This window comes from Antechinus flavipes, chromosome 6 (assembly GCF_016432865.1).
Source record: "Antechinus flavipes isolate AdamAnt ecotype Samford, QLD, Australia chromosome 6, AdamAnt_v2, whole genome shotgun sequence".
In the NCBI taxonomy this organism is placed as follows: domain Eukaryota; kingdom Metazoa; phylum Chordata; class Mammalia; order Dasyuromorphia; family Dasyuridae; genus Antechinus; species Antechinus flavipes.
In genome coordinates this window covers 256,753,407-256,766,936 of record NC_067403.1, presented here as the reverse complement: position 1 = coordinate 256,766,936, position 13,530 = coordinate 256,753,407, and the positions used below count along the sequence as shown (strand labels likewise).

Here is a 13,530-nt window from a genome sequence, read left to right as displayed (position 1 = left end):
AAAAACATCCTGGTAATTATCTAAAAGTGGAACAGAGAGGCTACCCAGGGCAGCAGCGACCTCCCTGGCAGCGGAGCTCTGCAAGCGGAAGCTGGCCCGGGTCGGAGATCTCCTGCTGCTTAAAGGGAGGCCCATCGTACAGGAGAGTCACTGAACATTTATTAGGCGCCTGCTGTGTGCGGGGTGCTACACAAAAGGACCTCAAACACGGCTATGGACAAACCCGCGATGGACAGGCTCAGGCATCCAGGCGGGGAGCAAAGGCACTGAAAGAAACCTGAGGCTGGGGGAGGAGACAAAGCCCCCATGAGTGGTAAGGATGAGATTTGAACCCAGGACCTAGCCTTCAGAGCCATAGAGGCTGGACCAGATCTGTGGGGCTCACTTCTAGCCTGCAGAAGCTGAGCCCTCGGAGGGCGGGGCCCAAGGGGGGCGGGGCCTCGGGGAGGTTCGCGGGGCCGAAGCTTGGGCTCGCGGGCTCAGCTCGCGCACGTCCTCATTGGCTCATCTCTCCGTCCAATCAGAGCACGGCGTCGGCAGGCGCTCGCTGCGCATTGGACCGGGCGGCGGCCTGCGCGTTCTGATAGGCGCGAGGTCCCGGCGGGGGCGGTGGCTCCTGCGCGGCCGGGGTCGGGCGGGGCGGCGGCGCTGGCGGCGGCGGAGGCCGCGGGAGGCCCTTCGGGCGACGACGGGCGGCGGGCCATGGGCGCGGTGTGGGCCGCGGGCGGAGGCCGGGGCCCGCGGCTGCCGCTGCTGCTGACGGCGCTGTGGGCGGCCGCCGTGGCGCTGGAGCTGGCCTACGTGCTGATGCACGGGCCCGGGCTGCCGGCCGCGGGGCCTCTGGCGCGGGCGCTGCACCTGCTGCTGGCCGCCTTCCAGCTGCTCAACGTGCTGGGCAACGCGGCCCTCTTCCTGCTCCGGGACCCGGGCATCGGCGGCGTGGTGCTGGCGGGCCGGGCGCTGGGCCGCGGCTGGGAGTGAGTGCGCATGCGCCGAGCCCGAGGGTGGGGGGAGGGGAGCCCCCTCCCGTGGTGTCTACACCTCCTTCCCCCCCCACCGTGCCCACCCCCGTCGCCCATCTCCGCCCGGGTTCCAGTCCAGCCTCCCTGGGAGGGCCTTCTTCGGGGGCCAAGGGCAGCCCCACCCTGTATCCCCACCGGGCTGAGGCCGGAATGTCGGTGCACGGGGGCGCCCAGGAAGGGCTGGGTGCAGATGATGCCTGGGACAACCTCTGGTTCCCCTCCTGTAAGGGGAGGATAGTAATGACCTTATCCCAAGGCCGATGAGATCATGAATGGAAAGGGATTTTCTGAGTTTCAGCCCCATAGGAAGGTCACTGGGAGGTGATAATGAACATTTATTAATCGCCTAATGTGTGCTAAGGCCTGGGTATACAAAGAGCCATCCTTGCCCTCGAGAAGCCAGGGAGGATCTGGGGCTGGCACCAGAGGTGGGCATGCAGGAGGAGACCCCGAGAGACCCCTGGTGCCTTCTTTTGGGTGGAGAAAGTCAGACACAGACTGAAGACTGCATCAGGGAGAGGAAAGGGGGGCCTCGGGTTCGAGTCCTGCCCCTTGGTTGGGACAGAAGTCTCCTAACGGTGGGCACTGCTTGGGGTTCTCAAGGGCAGCCCCGAAGCTTCTGGGCCCACCAGAGGCTGTGGTCACTTGGCGTGAGAGGGGCCTAGCCCTAGAAGTTGGGGCCCTACTCGCCCAGGTGGAGGCTGCCCTTGGGTCAGTCCTCCGAGCAGGCAGGCATCGGTTTGCGTTGGTGCTCCCATACCCTGCTGAGTGCTCTGCCTCTTTTTCAGTGGTGATTTGGGGTGCGGGTGGCAGCGGAGTTGTGCAAGATTTGGGGGGTCCCGCTAGTGCTGCTGAGCCCCAGCCCTCAGGGATCACAGTTTGGGGCCCGAGGGCTGAGGCCAGCCTTCACTGGCAGGAAGGTTAAACATCGATGATGTTTCTGTAAAAAACAAAAAAAATTTCCGCAAGTTCAGGTGCGGAGACGCAGACGTCTGTGGGATGGGGCTGTGCCCAGGGAGAGGGGCTGGCCCGGTGGGGCAGAGGGAGCTGGGACAGGAGGGCCTGGGGCAGAGAAGGCCCAGGTGCTGGGTCAGGGCACAGCCAGGAGCCACTGGAGCGGGGGAGCCGGGGCTGTACACCCCCCCCCCAACATTTGGCCCCATCTCATGGTGGAAGAGAAGCTTCAGGAGGGAAGGAAGCTTGTCAAGGCCCCTGCTTGTCAGGAGGTTTCCACTCAAGACTGGCTCCAGCTGGCCCAGAGGATGAGGAGGAGAAAAGGGGCTGAGAAGGGGCCCCCCGAGCCACTTCCAGAGGGAACGCGGCCTGGGCGGGAGGAGCTGAGTGGTTCCAGAAGCAGGTGCTGACCGGACAAGAGAGATGGTGACCAGGACCCCGAAGGACGGCCGTGGGGGAACCCAAGGCACCTTGTTGGGCCCTTCCCGAAGCCTTCCCGAGTCTGGAGAGAGAGCCAGGCGGGCGGGTGGGCCAGGGAGCGCTCCCCTCGAGTGCAGCAGAGACCCTGGAGGCCTCTGGGGGTGTCTCCTGGGCTCAGCTGCTCACCCTGGTTATCTGTGAGACTGAACTCGATCCTGGGGAGCAAATGAGGTCTGCGAAGGCCTCGGGCCAGAATTCTCTCCTGGGCCAGAAGCGGGCCCGGGGCTCCGAGTGGATCTTAGGAGCCATTGGTGGCAGCCGGGAGGGAGAGCGCCACGGAGTGGGGTGGGGTGGGGTGGGGGCGTGTCTGTTCTGCCCTCGCCCATCCCAGTGTGGAGGATGGGCGCGGTTTGGGGGCCACATGCTCATGGAGAGCATCTGGAGAAGGCCGAGGGCCTGGAGGTGGTGCCCTGGGGAGGTGGAGAGGGACCAGGCAGGTGGAGGAGACATCTCTGGCTCCAAGAAGCAGAAGCGGGTTCAGGGGAGTCTCCTCGGGGCCTGGGGGGCACAAAGGCACAAGCACCACGGCCCCTGCCCTCGAGGAGCTTACATTTGGTCAGGCTCAGAGTGACGCTGCTCCCCCGATGGTGGAGGGGGCTGCCTTCTGGCCTGAGCCCCTGGGGGAGTGAGCTCCCTCCAGGGTAGGGTCTCCCCTCAGATGCTGCAAGTGACCACTGGCTGAGGGGACCAGAGGCTGAGGGTGCTGGGGCAGCCGTTCTCTGGGCACAGAAAGAGCAGAGGTTCGGCTCCACGATGCTGTGATTGTCCTTGGGAACCCTGGGATTGAGGGGGAACAGTGGGAGTCCTGACTGGTGGCAGCTGCCGGCTCCTTCCGGACGTGGCCCAAGTATCGCTAGGTTCTGCCTCTCTGGGTTTGTGGGGAAGGGTCCTGGGGCTTTCTGAAAGCCCTGTGCAGTGCGGTCTGGGGCCTGTTCCACTGAGGCACTAGACAAATGGCGGGGGGCTGGCAACCTTCCGCCGGGATGGGGAACTCGAGGGAACATTTGTTCGGTTCTGTAGAGACCCAGAGAGCTGGAGCATGTCGGTTCTGGACAGGGCTGGCTGGACAGCCTCGGGCCGCCTGGCAGGTGATGGGAGCACGGTCTGTGGGGGCTGAGGGGTCCTTGGAGGGGGTGCGGGCGCTGGGGAAGTGCGAGCCACCCTTTCTGCTCGCTTGTTGACCTTAACTGGGTCTAAATCCTCACTTGAAAATGATCAAAAGGTGACCAGCTTGGGGCAGAGTAGGGGGTGCCTTATGGCCCCCCATGAGGCTTTGGGTGGGTCTCCAGCTGGAGGCTGCCTGACTTTGGGAATGGGGGGCTCTGGGGTGGGGTGCTGGGAGTCTGATCTTGGCAAATCCCTGACCCCTCAGAGCTCCAGTTTGCTCATCTGAAATGGGACTGAGGACTGCCTCAGAGAGGATAGTGGGTCAGCCTTGGAGTCACGGACTGGAGTTCTACCCATGCTGGCAGCTCTCAGAGTGTCCTGGGGAAGGGTCCCCCACCCCAGAGAACGGCTTTGTAGACCATGGAGTCCCTGGGAACGGGAGCAGAAGAGTCTGAGAGTTTGCGGGGGGCTGCGAAGAGGCTCCAGAGGGAAGGTGGCCCTGGAGGACAGGCCGGAGGGGGTGTGGCTCGGGGGGCTGGAGCTTCATGGGGCCTCCCTTGCCTTACAGCTACTGCTACCAGTGCCAGAGCCAGGTCCCCCCGCGCAGCGGGCACTGCCCGGCCTGCAGGGTCTGCGTCCTGCGCCGGGACCACCACTGCCTGCTGCTGGGGCGCTGCGTGGGCTTCAGCAACTACCGGCCCTTCCTGTGCCTGCTGCTCCACGGGGCCGGCCTGCTGCTGCACGTCACGGCCCTGCTGGGCCCGGCCCTGGGCCTCCTGCTGCGGGCGCACTCCCAGCTGCACGCCGTGACGCTGCTGCTGCTGCCGTGGCTCATGCTGCTCACCGGTGAGGGCCGCGGGGGCCGGGGGCCGGGCGGGGGCTCTGGGGAGGCCTCCCCCCGCCCGGCCCCAGCGGCCCCCTGCTGTGTGCTCCGCAGGTGGCGTGTCCCCGGCCCAGTTCGCCCTGGCCTTCATAGCCGACACGTGCGTGGCGGGCGCCCTGCTCTGTGGGGCCGGGCTCCTCTTCCACGGGATGCTGCTGCTGCGCGGCCAGACCACCCGCGAGTGGGCCCGCGGGCAGCGCCTCTACGACCTGGGCCCCCGGAGGAACATGGAGGCCGCCCTGGGCTCCCGCTGGCTCCTGGTGTGGCTCTGGCCCTTCCTGTCCTCCCCGCTGCCCGGGGACGGCATCACCTTCCAGACCGCCGACTGAGGAGCGTCGCCCGCGGGGAGCACGGACTGGGGGCCGAGGAGCGTCGCGGGCCGCTCCCCGCCTGCCTGAGCTCCCCAGGTTTGCGCCCCCACTCAGCAGGACTCTCCCCTCCCCCTTCCTGCCTGACCCTCAAGCCCCGCATTCGGTCCTCCCTGGCACTGCCCCCAAGGCCGGGCCCAGGGCGGGCTGTTGGCCCCAGTCCCCACTACAATAAAGCCTTGAAGTTACTCCTGCCGCTGCGTGGGGGCTGTCTTTGGGGGAGCGGAGGTTTTGTGCCTGGGCAGACCGTGGTGGGCACTTGAGGGCATGGCCAGGATTTGGGGGGAGTGCCCAGAGCGCCAGGGCGGGGAGGCCTTTCCTGGCTCCCCATTTGCTGGCGAGGAAATGGGGTCACAGAGGTCTGGGGACCGCAGCGCCTCCTGGTGGGGGGCACCCATCCTCGGGCCTCCTCGGTGTGCGGCTGCCTCCCTCACTTGGCTTCTGTGCCCATTCGCGGCTCCCCCCTCAGCGTGGTGGCAGGGCCAAGGGGAACTCCGCGGGGATGGGGGGGCAGGCGGGCGGGGGCTCCCCAAGGCCAGGCAACCTCACTCTACTAGGCACGGGGTGTCTTCCCTGGGCAATCCCTGCTCAGCCCGAGCTCTCTCATGCCCGAGGTAGAACTGACCCGGGGTGAGGCCTCTGACTGACAACTGAGGAAACGGGTGGCAAGATGCCAGCCTGGGGTCACAGGCTCCGAAACGAGATCTGAACCCGGGGCTGGGCCCTTCGCTCTGCACTCTGCTGCCTCTTGTTCCTTGAACTCTGGCCCTGGAACATGGAGCACCATAGGGGGCACACGCGGGAGGCTTTGGGGGAAGCTTTGCCATTTTAGAATCGCTCTCAGTTGATCCTCATAATCTTAGGGGGCTAGGGGTGGTTTTGTCCCCATTTTACAGATGGGGAAACTAAGGGCCAGACGGGTTGAATGCCTTTCCCAGGGTCACTCAGTGAGCAGCTTCCTCCCCTGTGCTGCCCCCGGCTGCCCGCCACCCTCACAAAGCCCAGCACTTCTCCGGAGGTCCAGTACCAGGGTTTTATTGGGTTGGGACCCGGCTGCCCGGACTGCGGTTCTCTGTTTCTGGAAAGGGCAGCCCAAGGGACCCCTGGTGGCTGGGCCCTTCCCCCCCCCCCCGGACCCCGCCTTGGGCTGTCCCTGAGGATTGGCGGCTCCATCCCAGAGCCCTTTGCCTGGCATACAGAAAGGGATTAATAAATGCTTGCAGTGTGATGCTGTGGCGCTCTCCCCCCCAACGTGGCTTTGCTGGCACAACCCGGGGGCCAAATGCCAGAGGTCCTGAGCCACGGCAGAAGAGGGTGCAGGGTCAGCGCCCGGGGAGCTGATGGGCAGAGAGGGCCGGGGGCCCCCAAGTCCCACTGAGGGCCTTGTCCTTGGCAAGAAAGAGCCCAGAGTGTCGGAGGCTCCTCACCCCTTTAATGACAGCGGATGGCAGGCCTGAGGGGGGAGGGGAAGGCAGAAGTGCCAGCTGCTCAGAGGCGGGATCCTCGGGCCATCAGCCGGCTCCTCCAAAGCCCCTCCCGGGGCTGGCCTCCATGGGCCTCCACAAGGAGGCCATTGCCTGGCTGCTGCTCGCTCCCGGCCAGCGCTGGGCTCAGGCGGCCACCAGCCCCTCACTCACGGGCATGTTGATGTGGGCGCTCAGCAGGGGCGCGCTCTGGCCCTCACGCAGAACCAGCACCTGTGGGGGAGGCAGAGGCCACGCGTGCAGCTGGGGGGGGGGGGCTCCGCTGTCAGGGACCCCCCCCCCCCCTGCTCGGCCGGCCTGCCCCGGGGTGACCCACCTTGATGATGTCCGAGATGCCCTTGTCACTGAGACACTCCACGAAGGTCTCCATGGGGTAGCTGAGTCCCGGCACCAACATGGGAACCTGCGGTGGGGACAGAGGATGGGGGCTCACGGAGGCGGGACAAGGGGGGCCGGCGGGGCCAGGGGAGCGCTCGGGGGGGAGGGGGCGCTCCCACCTTGAAGAAGGCTCGGGGCAGAGCGTAGAGGGACTCGTTGTACAGGAAGGAGACCAGTAGGCCGATGGCCGGGCGGACCGCAGACGTGTTCTGGAGGTGAAGGGTCAGCCTGAAGGTGGGCCCCAGGCCCTGAACCTGGAGAGGAACAAAGTTCTTAGAGCTGCCGCGGGACCCAGACACACCCAGGGTGTTCTTCCTGAGGGGGGCATCGAGCCGCACCCCCCATGCCCCCAACAAGCCGTCGTGTGCCCCGTCTGGACATCCAGGGACTGGACGGGGAGCTCATTACTTTCTGGGGAGCTCTGGTCATTGCAAGATGCTTGAACAAAGCCCAGAGGGATTTCTGAGTTCTCCTGGGTCCTGGTACCCCTGGCCCCTCTCTGGGACGGTGGCTGCCCCTGCATCCCGGCTAGCGCCCTGCTCTGACCCCCATCCGTGAATGGGGGCTTTCTAGGCCTCCCTCTGCCACGAGGGTCCCCGAGCACTTCAGGAACTGTCCAAGATCACGACCAGGTTCGAGGCGGGCTCCCAGACTTCGGGCCTGCCCCCCCTGTTCTCCCATCTGGCCCTTGGCCCCTAGAAGGGCCAGTGGGGAAGACTCAGTGATCTCCATTGTACGGACGGGCTGCCCAGCCTTCCTCCTACTTCTTGGCTGGGGGGGGCCCTCCCCTGCTGCTGCCAGGGCTTCCCTAGGACCCTTAGGACCCTCAGCCTGCTCTGCTCCCCCCTAAGCTTCCTTCCCGGCCCCACAACTCACCACGGCGTGCAGCTTGAGGGGCTCCCGGAGGGTGGCGGACACGGGGTTCAGGCTGGACTCCAGGGCCTGCACGTAGGCCCGAGCGGCCCGCAGCCGCAGGAGGTAGAGGTCCATCTGGAAGGCTCGGTGCATGGCTGCGGAAGGCACGAGGGTGGGGGGGCCCCGAGATGCCCAAGGCTGCTGCCCAGGGGGATTCTGGGAGGAGTGTAGATGGGACCCGGAAGGTGGCAGAGGATGAAAAGGGGGGAGGTCGCGGGAAGAGGGCAGAGTGAGGTGGGGGCCCCGGGGTACCCCCCAACCATCGGCTACAGTGTCTGCTCGAACTCACCGGTGCCGGCCTCCCGCTCCCGCAACGTCTGGTCCACGTAGAGTCTGGTCTTTCGGGGCACATTGAGCCGGAGGGCTTGGGCCGGGGGGGGCCCTGCCTCTCCAGCCCCTTCCCCAAACACTGCCGTTCGCTTCAGGATCTTGATGACCAGGCCACCGCCTAGTGGAGGGGAGAGCCCACAACTGCCTGGGGGCCCTCCCCCCTCAGCCCAGATAGGAGGGTCTCTGCTCCCCCCCCCCGGCCCCAGGTCATGCCCCCCCCTCCCTCCCCGCCCGACCTCGAGTCGTCATGATGAGGGTGTTGTCCTCTCGCCCGTAGCGGCCGAAGCAGATGCTGGTCACGGCGTCCTGGGGGAAGATGCAGGCGCGTGAGACAGGAGGGGAAAATCCCAGTTTGGGGGGGGGGCAGAACCTGGGCTCACCGGGGTCCGGATGATGTTGAGCAGGGCCTTGTCTCGGTAAATGCGCATCTCCCCGTTGGCCAGGCCGGCCATGACGGCCTGCAGGCCCCGCGAGCGCTGCTCCAGGAGGCTCATGGTCAGGATGGGCGCCGGCATGGGCACCGTCCACAGCTTCTTCCCCTGCCGGAGAGTCGGGGGTCAAGTGGGCCTGGGGGAGGGGAGAGGGAGGCCGGGGCTGGACAGAGGGAGGGGCAGGCCGGCACCTTGTGGGTGAAGCTGTGCAGCATGTCCTGGGTGCTGCCCACCACCAGCGTCTTGTGGATACGGACCAGTCCCACGGGCTGGGAGCTCAGCTCGATGCAGTACCTGGGCCGCTTGGAGTCCCTGTGGACAAGGCCCATCAGAAGGCGCCTCCCTCCCGCCCAGCCCTGGCCCCCAGACTCCCTCCTGCCTCCCTCCTGCCCTCCCGAGCTCGGCACCTGCGCAGGATGTAGATGTTGCCGTCGCGGCAGGCGGCCGTGAGCCAGAACTCCACGTCAAACTGGCCCGACACCTCCAGGAAGACGGGCACGCTGGGCAGGCTCATCTGGGGGGAGGCGCCAACGGTCGGCCTGGCTGCGGGCGCCCCCCCGGGCCCTGCCCCCCACTCGGCCCCCGGCTGACCTTGGTCAGGACGGTGAAGGCCTCGGGGTCCAGCACCAGGAGCTCGCGGTTCTCGGTCCCCAGCACCAGGCAGGACACGGCGTCCTCGTCGGCCAGATTCTTCTTCAGGATGGTCATGGACGTGATGACTGTCTGGTGGCCAAGGAGCCAAGAGGCTCAGCCCGGAACGGGGGGTGGGGGGGAGCCCTGAAAGGGGGAGGGGAGCACCCTATACCTGTCTCTTGATGGGCTGATTCTTGTGCTGAGCAACAAAAGCCTCCATTTCTCCCAGCTCCAGATGCAGGAACCTACAGAGCAGTCGCCTCTCAGATCGCCCGGCTCCGAGGCCCCGGGCACCCCTCCTCAGGCGACCTTCAGGGCCTCCCTCCAGGCCGGAACCTCGACGAAATACCCCCTCCTCCTCGGGTCCTTCTGGATCTGGGACTCGGCAACCCCCTCCCCCTCCGAGGGCCCCCGGCGGGACTTTATGCGCCATCTCGGCCGTTCCAGACCCAGGTTTACAGAATGTACTGAGCCCAAGGCGCTGGAGCCGGCCCAGGCCTGGCAGTCCCCTTGTCATAGGGGCCGAGCAGCTCTGACTTTACAGAGAAAGAGCTGGGCCTGCCGAGGTGAGATTAGTGTTGGGGGACCCCAGGCCTCCCACGACACTCACAGAGAAGTCATCGGGGCCATGGGGGAGCCCTTAGCTGTGTCCGAGCACAGACAGGCAGGTCCCCGTCAGTGCCGCGGCCACGCTGACCCCACAGCAGAGCTCACCTGAGGGACTGCACCGACAGGGGCACCTCGGCCTTCTCCCTGGAAGCAGAGGGGGCTCAGGTCAGGGGGAAAGAGCAAAGGCCAAAGGGCACAAAGAGCAGCAGGGAGAGCCTTCTCACCTGATCCCTTCCAGCATCTCCTTTAGGGTCAGAGGGTCAATCCGGTCCTGCACCAAAGGGGAGACTCCGCGGCTCAGGCCTGCGCTCACAGGTCCCACAAGGCCCTGCGGCCCTGCCCCCTCCTTCCAAGCCCTCTTCCCTGTCTACGAATGCACCTGTTTGCTCCAAAGCATTCACTTTCCCCAAGATACAAAAGCTTTCTCCTCTTTCCTACTGTCTCCCCCAGAACTGGGCCAAGGCCAGCTGGGGCCCCCACGAGATCCCCGGGGGGGCACATCTGAGCCCCTGCCAAGCCCCCCAACAACTACACTGCAGGAAAAGCGGCGCTGAGTGAGCCAGGTGAAACAGGCAAAGAACCGGCTGGAAGGGGAGACCTGAGGACCCTGGCAGAGAGGAGTGAGAGGAAATCTGCTTTTGGGACAAATATGGAAAAGGACGCTGGGGCCTCTGCTCCACACGGCCCCCCATCCTCATCATGCCCCCTACAGGCTCATGCCACACATGTGCACACACATGGACACCCACCAGCCCCATGGGGGCCACTCCGGCATGATGAGGGAACCCGATGACCAGGGAACCTGAGCTGGGATCCCCTTCCTCCCTTCCTCACCCAAACCACCATTTTTCTCCTCTCGTTTCTGTCTGTTCTCTCCCACCGTCCCCCCCCAACCCCCCATGCCCCCCACCTCCTTGGCTTGGTTCCAGAGGTCCTGCTCCAGGGGGTTGGGAGGCAGGGGAGGCAAGCTGAATTTGAAGTAAGGGCGAAGGTTCTTGTAGACGTATACGCAGGGCCCGGAGGCCAGCGCCAGTGCTGGGGTCCGAGGCTCGTGGGGCTCCATGAGAAAAGCGGCGGCGGCGGACGGCAGGGTGGGCAGGGGGCTCTCGGTCAGCACCGATGGTCCCTTGAGCACCTTTAGGCGTGGGTGCCGACCGTTCGCACCCAGGTCCCCCACCACCAGCTATGAGGGAAAGATGAGTGAGAAAGGTGTTGGCCACTGACCCCGAGGCTCCGGGGCCCTTCCTTCTGCTCGGCAGCTGCTCGGCAGCTTTCTGGCAGCGGGAACAGACGGGGCCGACTCCACCGGGTCCTTGGCACGGCACTTAATCAATGCTTGGTCACTTGGACCCAGGGCTCCCACAGGCACCATGGGCACAGGGCTGGGGGCGGAGGGGACTAAGGTTCAGAACATAAGGGACTTTGTTCCCACAAGAGGAGGGAATCCCCTCCAACCCTTGAGCACAGGGGGTGGGCCGGGCCAGTCAAAAGCCCTGGGTGCTCTGAATTCAATGATCCTCAGAGTTAAGTGACCCTGCAGGGTCAGGGCCCAAGCTGAGACCTGGAGCCAATCCCTTAAGCTCCCTCTAAGCCTCCTTTCCCTGCTATAAATGGACAGCCTGGATGCGCCCACGGCTCCGGGGATTCAGCCAGCTCGGCCCCATTGGCTACACGGGCAGAGTCCATGTCTGGTGCAGAGACTAGAAGCTCCAGGCTGGGCAGTAGGCCCTCTCCTAGGCCCTCTCCTCCCCCCAGTTTCCCCGTCTAAGCCCAACAGCCGCTCACCTTATACTCGCCATCCCCATGGAGATCCGCAAGCGCTAGAAAACAGAATGGCTCATGAGGGTGGGGAGGGCAGAGCCCCAGGGCCCAGCTGGAGCTCCATGCAGGGTGCCCTGGGGCCCAATAAAGCAGGTGCTGAGACAGAGAAGGAGAGATAAAGGGAGACAGCGACAGAGGTAGGGAGACACAGAGAGACAGAGACAGAGGTAGGGAGAGAGAGACAGACTCACCGAGGCATGCGGAGAAGGTGTGAATGTTGGCCATGGGGTCATAATGGGCGTCCAGCCATTTGGAATTGGCTTCCGTGCTAGAGAGAGGAAAGGTGGAAGGGGCGTCACAGAGGGAGGGGAAGGGCACAAGGCAGTGGGTGTGGGTGGGTGGCCAGAGCGGCTCTGGCGGAGGGCAGTGGTCGGGCGGTGTCAGACTGAGGGCTTCCTGGGGCTGCCAAGGGGCGTGAAGCTGGGGGTGGGGGTGGAGGGCAGTGTTTTACACACGCGTTTTACGGTTCTGAGACACCAACAAGGAGCCCACTGTGGTGTTCCCACAGTGATGTTACACATCCCACACTTAATGCTCTAAGTACCCACAGTCTTCCTCCAGCGCTCCTGGGGTGCACAGGGCTACACCGGTCCCCTTCTGAGCACCCAGATTCTGCCGCCAGGGGGACACGAGGCTACACCGTTCCCATTCTAAACGCCCAGGTTCCACTGCCCAGAATGCACGAGGCTACCCTGTTTACTTCTGAGCGCCCAGGTTCCACCCCTGGGGGGTGGGGCATGAGGCTACATTGTTCCCATTCTAAGCGCCCAAGTTCCACCTCCCAGGGTGCACAAGGCTACATTGTTTACTTGTAATTGCCCAGGTTCCACCTGGGGGGTGGGGCACCAAGCTACATTGTTCCCATTCTAAGCGCCCAAGTTCCACCTCCCAGGGTGCACAAGGCTACATTGTTTACTTGTAATTGCCCAGGTTCCACCTCTGGGTGGGGAGGGCACGCCCGGGTGCACTGGTTACTTCTGAGCTCCCAGATTCCACCTCTTGCGGGGCACGAGGCTATATTGTTGCCGTTCTAAGTGCCCAGGTTCTACCTCCCAGGATGCACAAGGCTACACTGTTTACTTGGAAGTGCCCAGGTCCCACGAGACTATATTGTTTACTTGTGAGCCCTCAGGTTCCCCCGCCCGGGGTGCACGAGGCTACGCTGATTACTTCTGAGCCCCCAGATTGCACGAGACTACGCCGTTCACGTTTCGGAGCGCCCACGTGCCCCCCTCCCTTTGCTACTATGTCACCAGCACCCCGGGGGCGTCCGCGAGCTTCTCGGCAGCCTCGGCTCATTTGATCCCAACATCCCCGCGGTGCAGGTGTCCCTCCGATGCCCAGCTCATATAACAGATGAGGAAACTGAGTCTGTCGTCTGGCAGCTCTGGAGTGACGTACTCTCCGAATCCGGACTCCGAACCCTCTCCCCTCCTGGGCCCCGCCCCCTCACTAACGGTATTGGGGGGTGGGGCCGGGGAGGGGAGAGCCCGCCGCTCCTCCCGCCAGCCAGAGGGGCAGGCGCCGCTGGGGGTCAGGGGGGGTCACCTATTGGGTCGGCAGCCCGCCGAATCCCCGCTCGCCGCCATCTTATTCTCCATCACCCCGGACAACGGACGCATCCTCCCAGCGGCTCCGCCCCGGCGCCCTCCTCCCAGCAGTCCGTCGGCTCTGGGAGCAGCGCGCCAAGGTTCCAGGCAGAACTCTGGAGAGCGTGCTGCGCAGCCGCAGAGCCCGACGGGAACGCGCCTGCGCTAGCCGTCCGCGGCTCACTGCCCGGCTGCGCCTCTGTAGCAGTGGCTGGGCGTCCCGAGCTCCCGGTCGCGGCTCTCCCGTTGGAAAGCTGGTCTCGGTGCTGGCCTTCCACCCCTGACGTGCACGTAGCGCCCCTTTCTCCGTGCGTTCTAAGGCCCCTCCCCCTTTCATTCTAGGCTCCGTTTTAAGGTTCTCCACAGCTCTGACATTCCCGGTTCTGAGTTCTCAAGCTGCTGCCGCATTGCACGTTCTATGCTTCCCCCTCCCTGTCAAGTTCCAAAAGTCCTCAGCGCCCACCCTGTGTTCTGGGTCCCTCCCCGCTGCCATTTTCTGTTTCAAGTTGCCTCCAGTCCCAGATGG

The 13,530-nt window shown here is 65.0% G+C and overlaps 2 protein-coding genes across 5 annotated transcripts; one reads left to right on the top strand and one right to left on the bottom strand.

The window, feature by feature from the left end:
• Nucleotides 1-663: 663 nt before the first annotated feature.
• Nucleotides 664-5,092, top strand: ZDHHC24 (zinc finger DHHC-type containing 24). Of its 2 annotated transcripts, none has more exons than XM_051967020.1 (3): nucleotides 664-977; nucleotides 4,132-4,409; nucleotides 4,501-4,861. In XM_051967020.1, the coding sequence occupies exons 1-3, from the start codon at nucleotides 703-705 to the stop codon at nucleotides 4,773-4,775; spliced, it is 828 nt and encodes a 275-aa protein (XP_051822980.1). In that variant the 5' UTR covers nucleotides 664-702; the 3' UTR covers nucleotides 4,776-4,861. The 2 variants fall into 2 exon arrangements, with proteins under 2 accessions (XP_051822980.1, XP_051822979.1); XM_051967019.1 differs by lacking the exon at nucleotides 664-977 and adding an exon at nucleotides 2,763-3,544 and having other exon boundaries at nucleotides 4,501-5,092.
• Nucleotides 5,093-6,226: 1,134 nt separating this feature from the next.
• On the bottom strand, nucleotides 6,227-13,128 carry BBS1 (Bardet-Biedl syndrome 1). Of its 3 annotated transcripts, none has more exons than XM_051967016.1 (17): nucleotides 12,964-13,128; nucleotides 11,607-11,683; nucleotides 11,380-11,414; nucleotides 10,505-10,777; nucleotides 9,819-9,865; nucleotides 9,700-9,738; nucleotides 9,158-9,230; nucleotides 8,944-9,075; nucleotides 8,760-8,866; nucleotides 8,544-8,664; nucleotides 8,302-8,460; nucleotides 8,158-8,227; nucleotides 7,881-8,039; nucleotides 7,553-7,686; nucleotides 6,796-6,930; nucleotides 6,615-6,701; nucleotides 6,227-6,511 (listed from the first exon to the last, which is right to left on the bottom strand). In XM_051967016.1, the coding sequence occupies exons 1-17, from the start codon at nucleotides 13,035-13,037 to the stop codon at nucleotides 6,425-6,427; spliced, it is 1,809 nt and encodes a 602-aa protein (XP_051822976.1). In that variant the 5' UTR covers nucleotides 13,038-13,128; the 3' UTR covers nucleotides 6,227-6,424. The 3 variants fall into 3 exon arrangements, with proteins under 3 accessions (XP_051822976.1, XP_051822977.1, XP_051822978.1); XM_051967017.1 differs by lacking the exon at nucleotides 12,964-13,128 and adding an exon at nucleotides 12,669-12,917; XM_051967018.1 differs by lacking the exon at nucleotides 12,964-13,128 and adding an exon at nucleotides 12,675-12,917.
• Between the last annotated feature and the right edge of the window lie 402 nt (nucleotides 13,129-13,530).

What these genes read in the sequence shown, in the direction of transcription:
- BBS1 (XM_051967016.1), bottom strand. Translation starts at nt 13,037, where the DNA reads ATGCGTCCGTTGTCCGGGGTGATGGAGAATAAGATGGCGGCGAGCGGG. An exon ending in AACATCTACATCCTGCGCAG is followed by an intron (nt 8,665 to 8,759) that starts GTGCCGAGCTCG and finishes CCTTGTCCACAG; the next exon opens with GGACTCCAAGCGGCCCAGGT. An exon ending in CCTCATCATGACGACTCGAG is followed by an intron (nt 8,040 to 8,157) that starts GTCGGGCGGGGA and finishes CCCCTCCACTAG; the next exon opens with GCGGTGGCCTGGTCATCAAG.
- ZDHHC24 (XM_051967019.1), top strand. Translation starts at nt 3,410, where the DNA reads ATGGCGGGGGGCTGGCAACCTTCCGCCGGGATGGGGAACTCGAGGGAA. An exon ending in AGCCTCGGGCCGCCTGGCAG is followed by an intron (nt 3,545 to 4,131) that starts GTGATGGGAGCA and finishes CTTGCCTTACAG; the next exon opens with CTACTGCTACCAGTGCCAGA. An exon ending in GTGGCTCATGCTGCTCACCG is followed by an intron (nt 4,410 to 4,500) that starts GTGAGGGCCGCG and finishes TGTGCTCCGCAG; the next exon opens with GTGGCGTGTCCCCGGCCCAG.